Source organism: Macrobrachium rosenbergii, chromosome 14, assembly GCF_040412425.1.
Source record: "Macrobrachium rosenbergii isolate ZJJX-2024 chromosome 14, ASM4041242v1, whole genome shotgun sequence".
Taxonomy (NCBI): domain Eukaryota; kingdom Metazoa; phylum Arthropoda; class Malacostraca; order Decapoda; family Palaemonidae; genus Macrobrachium; species Macrobrachium rosenbergii.
Window position 1 is genome coordinate 52,467,271 of NC_089754.1, and position 12,420 is coordinate 52,479,690.

General features: G+C 39.1%; 1 protein-coding gene across 1 annotated transcript in view; it reads right to left on the bottom strand.

The window, feature by feature from the left end:
• LOC136845550 (uncharacterized) overlaps positions 1-1,154 on the bottom strand; it is a 47,506-nt gene extending 46,352 nt beyond the window's left edge. The window contains exon 1 of the mRNA XM_067115731.1: positions 1,059-1,154. Within this exon, the coding sequence (XP_066971832.1) occupies positions 1,059-1,154 (96 nt within the window). The remainder of the gene's footprint in view (positions 1-1,058) is intronic.
• Positions 1,155-12,420: the final 11,266 nt, after the last annotated feature.

The following is a 12,420-nucleotide window of genomic DNA, read 5'->3' on the forward strand; positions in this document are numbered from 1 at the left end:
CTCTCTCTCTCTCTCTCTCTCTCTCTCTCTCTCTCTCTCTCTCTCTCTCTCTCTCTCTCTCTCTCTCTCGGCAGTTATATCTCATCGAATACAGCTTTCAATATTATTTTTTCCTCTTTGTCTTCCCCCCCACCCCTCCACCCCCAGCCCCCATCTGACCATCTCCTGGTCTTTTGTGCTCCGCCTCCTCATCCCGGTCTTTTATCAACCCCAGGAACCCCAACCAAAGGCTCGGCCTGTTTCTTCTTGGGCTAAAACAATATTAATATCTACTTCAGCAAGGGAACCAAAACACACGGGGCCGGAGCCTCTTCAATAGCAACGGCAGATCATATTGAATTTCTCCAATTGCTTCCTAACCCCGGGATCCCTTCCTACCTGCTACCCCCCCCACCCCTACGAAGCCCAGGGATGTAGGGGGCCTTCCATCTCCCAAACCTCCCTCCCTCCTTACCCCCTCGCTTTATCCGTCTTGTCCTCTTCCTCTTAATATCGTTAGGTAATAAGAGTTTCCGTTTCCTCTCTTAGCCCCCGTTTCATCGTCTTCATTCTCCGAGACTTTTTCTTCGTTTTTCTTTTTTTCGAAGAGTGTCTCAGAAGGAGTTTATGTTTTTTTTTTTTTAATCTTTTTGCTGTTGAGACGACAAGAAAATACATTGTGTTAGAGTTGTAATGTTTATGACTGATTTCCTGCATTGTCTTATGTTCTCTAGCTTGTGCTAGTTCCTTTTTTACCAGGACTGTGTCCAGGTACAAGTTTGCGTACGTGTACACACGTTTATTTAAAGATTCTTGTGTACCAGACGTGTTTCTTGACGTTGGCACGCGAACGCACGCATGCACGCACACATACACAGACACACATATATATATATATATATATATATATATATATATATATATATATATATATATATATATATATATATATATATATATATATATATATATTATTTTCGTGGAAACGAAATTAAAATTAAAGATACGCTCTCCTCTGGTTAGTCCATTTTGGTCAGTGACAGTTATTCTCCCTTGTCCGACTATCAGTCAAATCATACATGTACTGTACCATGTGCTGGACTCTCCCTGTAATTCTTGATGTAACGCTTTCCCCTATTTTCGCCGAATTTATCACTCATCTTGATCTCGGTCATTGTTTATTTAGTCTCTCTCTCTCTCTCTCTCTCTCTCTCTCTCTCTCTCTCTCTCTCTCTCTCTCTCTCTCGCTTACCCCTCAAGTCTGAAAGGCCCCTCCGTTGAAAGCCCCCTATCAGTAGAATGCAGTCCCTTACTTCACACGCTTGTTCTCTCTCTCTCTCTCTCTCTCTCTCTCTCTCTCTCTCTCTCTCTCTCTCTCTCTCTCTCTCTCTCTCACGCAAATGCTGAAGAATTCTCGAGTTGATATTGTGACTGTCTACACACTTTCTTCATCATTATTTCCAAAATGGTCACCAGTTATTTGGATTTGTATTTATTTTACGTCTTTAATCTTCTTCGAAATAACTTATTTGAATGTCCGCCAACCCTCTTGTATTTTCACAACATGGTGAAGTTTTAAAAGACATTTGGGGTGTCTTTGTATTGTAAGAAATTTACAAGCATTTTGATCCAAAATTTAGAGGTGCAATTTTATGCGCTTAAAAAAAAAAAGCGTTTCTGTGTTTTCCTTCGTATTGTCTTGGCTTATGCCTGAAAATGTGCTTAAATATGATTTATTCTTTTTGTACATTTCAAGGATATTTACTCATTCCCCTTTAGCTTCGTTATTCACAGCGATAATATGACAGAATGCATATATGTGAGCCTTTGTGCACCGAAGAATACGGATGATCATATTTTTTGGTTAGATTTCTGGGTGATTAGAATATCGGTATTTGAAGTGATACTGAAAGTATATTACAGTAACGGTTTCCCAAATTATGCAAATTTATGGGAGAAAATAGCTGAGCAAAGCGTTGTTTTTTAAATTCTAATTTGATTATGATGGTTCAGGATTTGCAGCATTGATTTTAATGCGGCCGGCAACTTGGATGTTCTTAATTATTATTTGAAATTGCATAAAACATATGATAGTATAACTGTATACGTTTACGACTCCCAAGTAAAAAATTATCCAGAATTTTTTACCTTTTATGCTGAATGCTGAATGTTATGAATTTTAGTGCAATCCAGAATTTTTTACCTTTTATGCTGAATGCTAAATTATTTGAATTTTAGTGCAATCATTATTTGTCAGCAATTATCAAATTAATTTGCTTCATTTTGGTTATATCTGTATTTATTTCAGATACAGATATAATTGCATGTTGAAACTCCAAGTCTGGCCCTTTTCGCCGAAATGGAATAACGATTTTCTTGCCAAGGAACTAAAATTATAGAGCCCGTGGCGTCTCTCTGCATGCTTCATTGGGTATGCTTTTAGCAATTTCCTCGCTGGGAAAAAATCCGAGATGCAATCTGTGGTTTCTGAAAACAAGTGGTCCGCTGCGTTATCTTGTTGCATAAATTTTCATGTGCCATTATCTCCAAGGCTAAATAGCCCACCCATTTTCTAGTCGTCAGCCATATTCTGAAATGTCGAGCTCCAGCGATCCCCCTTCGCGCGTCTGGAAAATTTGTCGCCTGGACTCGATATTCTGTAACTGGTGGAATGACTGGTTACGTAGGTTATCGCTCTTCTGTTCAACGGTGCCGAGTGTTTTCACGAGCGTTTGGTCTGAATCGGAAATAAACTCATGAGATGGTGTAATAACAAGTAAAGAAATCTATTAATTAACGTTGCAATATCGTTTTGACGTAGATTGATTACAATATAATGCTATTTTTGCGCTTCCACCAAACAGATGGAATATGTCTACAGTTATTTCAGAAGAATTATTTGCAAGGAAATGTATAGAGTATGTGTGTATATATATATATATATATATATATATATATATATATATATATATATATATATATATATATATATATATATATATATATATATATATATATATTTCTCAAGGAGAGGGTGGCTTCAATTGGAGATACCTTTCCGGCTTTCAACAGATATCTTCAGAATGAGGCTGCCAGCCCCAACATCCTGCCCTACCAGACACTCCAGAGCTACTCGTACCAGAATGAGCAGCTATCTTTTAAGTGATGTTCATTTAAAATTCTTTTGATTTCTACTATATCTTTTTTATGATGTTGCTGCCGGTTGTAATTCATGATATTTATCAAAACACTTGGCACGGTACACATTAACGTTTTTCTTTGACGTTACTGAGCAAAACGTCAGATATTTTTAGGATTATTACATTTATATATCTATAGTTTTCTAAACGTTCCTTTTGATTCCAGAACAACAACTTCATTTGGATGGAATGAATAGCAACGCATTTCAAAGAATTCTACCGTGTTGTATATTACACACTCCATTTTTAGGGGATATCATATTCCCAGGGCGAGATGCACCCTTAGCAAAACATTAGCAAGTAAACAAGGGTTGGTTGGAATTGGAGTTCAGTTTATCAAAATATGTCTTCTTACACACGCACACACATATATATGTATACAGTATATATATAAATATACTGTATATATGTGTGTGTGTATGTTTATGTAAGTATGCATATATATACATGTAATATTTATGTATTTAGTTAATTGTAATTAACACAATTACGTGCGGAACAGAAACAAATTTCTGACTGGCTTCGTGATCGAATAAATTGCGTGGTTTAGTTGGTTGCGCCTGTGCCTTTCAGTTGCAAGACCTGGGTTCGATCCTGATGCTAGTCAGCAATTTATATAGTCAGTTATATGCATACAAATATGGTATAAGTTAAAACTCCCGTGGAGACAAAACATAACAAAAACACCAATATGTTTAGGTTATCCGAGTCGGAATGTAAAACCATGTGAAGATCATTTTCCCCTTGCCCTTGATGAAACTATGAAGTTCATTAACTTTCAGACGGCTGGTGCTGACGTAAGGCAGGCTTAACCCAAACTTGCTTGTTTTTTTACATGGACAATTGAGGGTTGTAGTGGCAGTAGAAATAAATATAGCAATTTTTTCTGGATCTCTCTCTCTCTCTCTCTCTCTCTCTCTCTCTCTCTCTGTTTACCTATCTTATTTACGTTTTAACAAACATCGTGGTCGAAGAACAATCTCGAAAATCTGTTCCTCTCTCTCTCTCTCTCTCTCTCTCTCTCTCTCTCTCTCTCTCTCTCTCTCTCTCTCTCTCTCTCTCTGTTTACCTATCTTATTCAAGTTTTAACAAACATCGTGGTCGAAGAACAATCTCGAAAATATGTTCCTCTCTCTCTCTCTCTCTCTCTCTCTCTCTCTCTCTCTCTGTTTACCTATCGTATTTACGTTTTAACAAACATCGTGGTCGGAGAACAATCTCGAAAGTACGTTCCTCTCTCTCTCTCTCTCTCTCTCTCTCTCTCTCTCTCTCTCTCTCTCTCTCTCTCTCTCTCTTACCTATCTTATTTACGTTTTAACAAACATCTTGGTCTGAGAACAATCTCGAAAATATGTTCCTCTCTCTCTCTCTCTCTCTCTCTCTCTCTCTCTCTCTCTCTCTCTCTCTCTCTCTGTTTACCAATCTTATTCAGGTTTTAACAAACATCGTGGTCGAAGAACAATCTCGAAAATATGTTCCCCTCTCTCTCTCTCTCTCTCTCTCTCTCTCTCTCTCTCTCTCTCTCTCTCTCTCTTCTCTCGTTTTCATAAATTGTACAGCCAAGCAGCCCTCATTCGAGACTATCCTTTTGTAATTGATCGTAAAGACCAAATTCCAGGCATTGCCCAGGCTCCCCTAAATCAGGCGACATTATCGGAATTATCATTACGTAAGTTGTCCCCTGCATTTATTTCTTATGGAGGTCCTCCAAAGTTGAATTGAATCAGGATCCATTATAGAGATTTAATTACTGCACCGGGCGTAAACACACAAGTTTATCAACTGTTTGTATGCGTGGGATTACCATATGTATGTGCCGTATTCGTTTGGTTTTAATTTATTTTTGTGTGGTTTTTGTTTTTGTGGTTTATTTATACTTTGCATTAGTTTTTCATCTTGGAAATGTTTCATATTTTCCTAATGGTTATGTGACGTCCACTATTATTATTATTATTATTATTATTATTATTATTATTATTATTATTATTATTATTATTATTATTATTATTATTATTATTATCATCCTTGCTTAATTCCGAGGACATGCAGGTGGAATTACTGTGTAGTTCATTATTAATTTGCGAAAACATAATTACACGCGAAACGGCAACGTGGGGTGTATATGTTATTAAACTCATACTGTGGAAACATTCATGGGGAGAGGGGGAGGGGTGGGAGAAGGGGGGTTATGGATGGTAGTAGGGCTGCTATTGTGACAACAGAAACCGCCGCCTTCTGTAGTGCCATCCAAGGGCCATCCCCACACAAGTACCCTAATTGAATTTCACCTTCCGGCCTTCTGTAAACACCCCCCCAAGGCGCCATTCTCCACCGTCTGAGATGCTGCTTTCCTAATGAAGGAGGCTGAAGGACCACTGAAAGGACTCTCCAAAGATCCTTGCCTGTCACCAACACGCTTCCTTGGCGGTGGATTGGTGGTGGTGGTGGGGGTGGTGGGGATGGGGATGGAGGGGTGTGGTGGGTTCTGTTCCTCGATTCCTCCTCATCCTCCTCCTCTTCCTCCCCTGTCCCCCTCGTTAATCCCCCCCTCCCTCCCATCTACAACTCTCCTCCTCCTCCTCCTCCTCCTCCTCCTCCTCCTCCTCCTCCTCCTCCTCCTCCTCCTCCTCCTCCTCCTCCTCCTCCCATCTACAACTCCCAAGTGGTAAAAGGAGAGGAGCGATAGGAGGAGGGGGTAATGGTGGAGGGGCCTTCTCAGATCTTCCTGAGGGAGATAGATATTCACGGATAAGCAAAATAGGGAAGGAAGGGTACTGGTGGCGGAGGAAGGACCTCCAGTATGGGGGGGCCGCTTGAAAAGTAGATGTCAGATTTGGTTTATAGATGGAAAGGAAAGAAGACAGGATATAGCTTCTATTTTTCCCCTGCTGTGAATTTTTTTTTTTTTTTTATTTCAGAAAATGGAGGTAAAGAAAGTGCCGTAGATTTACAGTGACGTTTAAAATACACCCGAATGTAAGGCCATCAAAAATAATATCTTTATTGGTGATAAAGGTAGATTATAAATCAGCAGGATTGTTCAGATGCCTTTGTCATGTAAACATATGTATATACATATACATACACATGCACACATGCAGTATACAAATATACATATATTTTAACTATGTCACTTACACAACTGTTCTGTGCATTAATACAATTACTGACAGGACCTCGTTGAAACTGGATGGTATCTAGCGAGTTATTTATTCCAAAAAATTCCAAGCTTTCCAGGACTAAGTCCTCATTATCAAGTGTCTACGGATACTTGGCAATGAGGACTGTTAGTCCTGGAAAGCTTGGAATTTTTTGGAATAAATAACTCCGCTAGATACCATCCACTTTCAGTGAGTTCCTGTTTAGTGTGTATATATATATATATATATATATATATATATATATATATATATATGTGTGTGTGTGTGTGTGTGTGTGTGTTTGTATACTGGTACACCTCTTGTAATTAATTTATTCTATTTTGATCTCGTGAGCTTAAGTTTGACCTGCTGGTAAGGTTTCCCATTGTTTCCTTAAAGGTAATTGATATTTATTCCCCGGTCAGAATATTTCTTTATTATCCCCACCTTAAATCATTTTACTTTAGAACGCTATTGTTATTTCTGTAGATTTATTATTCGCGTTCTGGCATGGTTTACCTTGCCGTTATTATCCACAAAGCAATAATTTTTATACGGTGGAATTTATCGTTTCTTCTTTTCAATTTTTTTTTAATTTACAGCATCATTCATAAGCCATTTTCATTTATTTCTTACTCTGTCTTGAACTTCGCACGAGTTAATCGTACTAATAACAATCCATTATGTAGTTTGGTAAGTCCTCTTGTGGTCATATTTATAAGTCTTAATTATAAGTTTTCTAAGCTGCTGTTTGTCTTTCTGTCATCTTGCAAGTGTAAGTTTTTCTTAAACTGTTCCATGTAATTTATGACTCATTATTAAGGGTCGTAATCGGATCGGTTTTATCGTGATTTTGTGTATATCACCTTCCAGATATGGATATGGATGCGCCACTGAAAAGGGTGGGTGGGTGGATTTGGTCGGTGTTAAGGCAGAGCAAATACCTTTGTCGTATACCAAGCAAAACCTCGCTTGTTTTATGCTGTTATCAAATTTGGGACGCTTTCAAGAAAAAAATTGGTAGTTTATCACATAGACTAACCTGACCTGACTGGTAAGGCAATCCTCTTGCGCGCTTCTGAATGGTATTGGCTGCTAAAGGGCACGTATGATTGACCAAGAAAAGATCGGTAGCAAGACCCTGATCGGTAGGAGAACCCCGGAAATTAAACGTGAAAATGAAGCCAAAGAAGCAAGGACCTACGCTGCCCTAAAATGGAAAACTGCAGTATCTGCAAAATTTCCGAAATTGAGATATGCCACCTATTGGGCTCGTGAAACACTAAATACACAAGTTACTGCAGTTTCAGAATGATTCTTCAGTGCTTTCCACGAATATTTAGGGGGTCCCATTTGCAGTATCAACAAATTCAGTAGTAAGGCAAGGGATTATCTACCATTTTTTTTTCAGTTTTGTATTTTTGCAGATACTGCAGTCTTCATTTTAGGGTAGTATGGTGGCAGAAGGCCTGGTTAATGTAACAGCGATGGCCTCAACTAAATTTATAATTATATATTGCTCGTCGTTGTCCTCTTTTTCATACCGTGTTTTGCGTTACAGTGCAGGGTAAAAAATTAAACCTTGTCATTATTATTATTATTATTATTATTATTATTATTATTATTATTATTATTATTATTATTATTTTACTTTTTCCTATGCTCTGTGGGACGGTTCTCTCATTTGGTGATTTTCTTGTTCCATTATAATTTTCATGGAACCTTAAGTTCTGTCTCTCAGAGTTGCGGCTGGCTGCTCGGGTCATCCATCTTTATACATTTCGAAGTGGGACTTCTACTTTGTGTGCTTCTTTTCACGCCATCCAACTATAATTCTCTGCCTAACTCCGTACTCCTTATCCACCATAGGCATATTCCATTATCACTTCATTATCACTCCTTACCGCATAGTAAACACTACGGCTTAACATGTATCAAACCTTGTCATTTCCAGAGTTGGAATATAGTAGATACCACGTGGTGTCAGTTGAGTGTTCCCTTCGTTTCTCTGATAAGCATCGTGTTTTATCAGCTTCATTGAGGGTTGTGTTACCGGAAATGCTTACATATGGGAACCCTAGGGTACGAATGAGCGAACTGCCATTGCCCCGACTTGTAGCTTAATTTATCCTGAAACAGAGCACCTCACATATGATTTTGAATATAGGTAAATTAAGCAATTCCCTTTTCATAATTGTGTCACATGTTCTCCAGTACCTTTCTTCAATAATTTGCAAAATGTGAATTTATTATAGAAGCGCCTGCAACTCTAATAAAAAATAATAATATAAAAAGAAAACCCCTTTGATATGAAATGAAAGCGAAGACGTCATTGAGAGATGGGAATGAGAGGTCAGTATCTCGTTAATGAGAACGGGGCAGAAGAAGAAGAAGGAGAAGGAGAAGAAGAAGGATAAATGTACGTTATTGTAGGAGAGGGCGAGAGGGAGGAAGAAGAAGCCTTGCCGGTGGAATTAGCGTTCGGACGGAAATGAGAAAGGAAATGGCTTTGCCGGAATTATTTTGAGGTTAATGACCTAAGAATTAGGACTCCCCCAATTAATTGCTTATAAAAACAACTCTTCCAGTGGTGTTTAGCAACGGTAGTAGTGATGCCAGTTGCAGCTACCCCAGTGGAAGGCACGAGGAACGACTTTGATGCTGCCTTCAGACAATGAAGGGGGAAGATATTTGGAGCCTATACATTTCTGTTTTCATTTTTATTATTTATTTGTCATTTTCAGTGTTCATGTTAGTGGGTTATACCCTGATCCTCTTATTATCAGTTTGCTCAGACACAATTCAAGATATTTGGTCGTTCTTATATTCAAATCATCCTTGTAAAATCTTTTTTGGAAGCCGTTAGTTATTGTCAGACCAATGAAATAATAACAGTCTTCGTCATACGTGCATAGCATACTTTTTATTGTAAAAAAGAGCATCAAAATAAATTGGGTTATTTAGAACCGGGGGAAATTATGAACTGAATTTAGCATTAGTAGGTGAAGGTTTAGAAGGGGAATACAGGAGGCAGCCGGAAGAAGCTAATTTCCGTCATTGAAACCAACGAAAACACATTATTATCCACGCGACTTCAGTGATGATCATTGAGAACCATAATTTCCGAAAGGAGGATCTGTGCTGAAAAACCCAGAGAGAGAGAGAGAGAGAGAGAGAGAGAGAGAGAGAGAGAGAGAGAGAGAGAGCAAGCAAAAGACTAAATTGACCACCAGTAGAAACAGTACAAGGCTAGGAACTGGTGCTAGAGGAAATGTTGGAAGCCAAGAGGCGATCTACCCTCGTTTTGGGGACAAATTTAACCTCCATAGATCTTAGAGGATAGCGGATGTAATCTCGCATCATTGGTTTGAATGTCTGCTTAACGAGATTGAGTGAGGATGCGGTTACAGAAGGTGGGTTTTGTGTTTGGTCATGCCGAAATTTGATAATCTATTTTGGATATGTGTTCTTTTATGTGTTGTTATCGTCTTAATAATGTACACTATTAGAATCTACAGTATTAGAATCAACCAATGATTCTAATTCGGATGACTCGTAGGATTTGTGCGTGATTCGGGAGTGAAAATTGGGGCAAGACCAGGAAATTGAATAGCCCGGTTAGGACTGAAGTGAACGGATGGAAAGTAAAAAGTAGAAAATAAGACAGCAGGAATAAAAGGAGATCCTAGAAAAAAAAAAAAATGCCCCCACTTACAATATAATGCATTGTGGGCAATTCACTTTATAATATTACGACGTACTTAATAGGACAGAAGCAGTAACTTGTTTCCAAAAGTGTTTTTAATATTTTGCAGGAACAGTTTTTTTCTTAGAATCTAATGGCACTGAAGTACGACGTGGTAGGAGGAAAATGGTTCTTTGTTACCATATATTGATTCTGCATCTATAAGTCAACATAGAATGACTGATAAAAAGTTGTTTTTCGGATCTGTACTCTTGAAGGAACTTACAATGAAGTGTTATCGATTTTTTCTTCAAATTTCTGGTTTGCATATGAATCCGATTTAAAAGCAGAATTGACGATAACAAATCGTAATTGTTTTAATGACTTGTCATGACAGTGTTCGACTTACTGACGGAATGAATACTGGGCATGTATAAAATCCGATTAAAAATAAAACATACAATAACAGTAAGGCAGCCAGACACGTACGTACACGGAAAATTTGAGCTGACAAACCCTATCAGCATTTAATGTATTGCCTTTCATTCTTCATTCTATTCTTAGTTTGGCAATCTACAGGCGCTTTCCCGCCGAGGAAGTTCTTGGCTGTCAGTAGAGTTATAACGAAATCAGCTGACCGACGCCGCAGGAATTTTCCCATCCCGTGATGATATCAAGAGAGCCACAAACACACACACACACACACACACACACCAGGTCACAGCGGCGGTGCCAACGGCCTCGACGCGGAATATTCAGCGTCGTAATATACAAGGACCTTGGCAATATAGAGGCTCCTCGTCTATGACTCCTGTTTACCACGCCACAAGTTTAGAGGGAGGTGTATGTCGGGGCATAAGACACACACGATTTTACAGCGTGGCAACAACTCCAACTCAATTCCAGCGGCGGGGATGGCGGTGGTAGGGGGTGGGGAGGTTATTACCTCCTCCTCCTCCCCTCTTCCTCCCCTTCCTCTCTTCCGTTGTTGCAAAAAGCTTTGGTTGGCAGGTTTGGGGATGCGCCGGGGGCCAGGGAGAGAGAGAGAGAGAGAGAGAGAGAGAGAGAGAGAGAGACTTGTCGGTGGTCTAGCCAAAAGTTTTAGCACGAGAGGGGCTGCGCTACTGTGGCTGGCTAACTCTTTTATGGCAATTTTCAAGTGCTCTCTCTCTCTCTCTCTCTCTCTCTCTCTCTCTCTCTCTCTCTCTCTCTCTCTCTCTCTAACTATTTTTGCAAAGCTTACACTGCTGAACTGATTAGTAGGACGGTGATTTCCAAGAACTTGAGAACCATAGAAATTTTTATGTGTAATTTTTTAGATGTAATTTGTTGGTTATGCCCATGAGCTGAATTTTATACCGTTCCTCAATTTACTTCACAGAATCCGTACAGTCAGAGGGACCTTGGTTCCCAAGTGATAACAGAGAGAGAGAGATGGCTGACAGTATGTGCTTGCTCTGCCTCGTGTGTGCACGCACACACGCGTTGATAATGTTATAAAGAATGAAGTAAAGCAGGATCTATAGATTCCGTGAATACGAGTTACTAAAATCACGAAATAACACTATATTTTGCCGCAAGATATTTGTGAATCCTAAACGCTATGGCCAAATGACTATAGTAATGATGATAATCCTCTTTGAGTTGAGTAATGATAACAATCGCCTTTAGAGTTGATTTCTAGTCTTTAGACAGTGTATTGTTTTGTGGAAAACGAATAAGCTCTATCGCCTTCCTCTCAGTGACTGGCGCTATCCCCAGGGGATTCTTTCCATTAATAACCTATATTCGTGTCCTTATAACATTAATTTTGTCTTCTCTAGTTCTGTTAATTCTCATGATGAAGGTTGTTCCTTAAACCAAACCGATCATTCCAGTTGTAATTTTTCTTCAGGAAACTCTGATCAGTCGTTTTTTGAGAAAATGTTTACCAGTCGCACTAATTTTAGTTTTCTGAAAAGGAAACTGTTATGCCGGCTTTGTCTGTCCGTCCGCGCTTTTTTCCGTCCGAACTTTTTCTGTCCGCCCTCAGATCTTAAAAACTACTGAGGCTAGAGGGCTGTAAATTGTCATGTTGATGATCTACCTTCCAATCATCAAACATATCAAATTGCAGCCCTCTAGCCTCAGTAGTTTTTATTTTATTTAAGGTTAAAGCTAGCCATGATCGTGCTTCTGGCAATGCAACAACACAGGCCACCTCGGCCGGCTGAGAGTTTCATGGTGCGCGGCTCAAGTTGTACAGAAAACTCGATTGCACCGAAGAAACCTCGGCGCACTTTTTAACTTGTTGTTTTCTAGCTTGTCGGACTTGTAAAAAGGAAACCAATGAAAATCCGTTGCATGCTGATTAAATTTCTTTCTTATCCTGTACTTGAAACATCTCCAGAAAATCGTGGTATTCATCAATTGCATA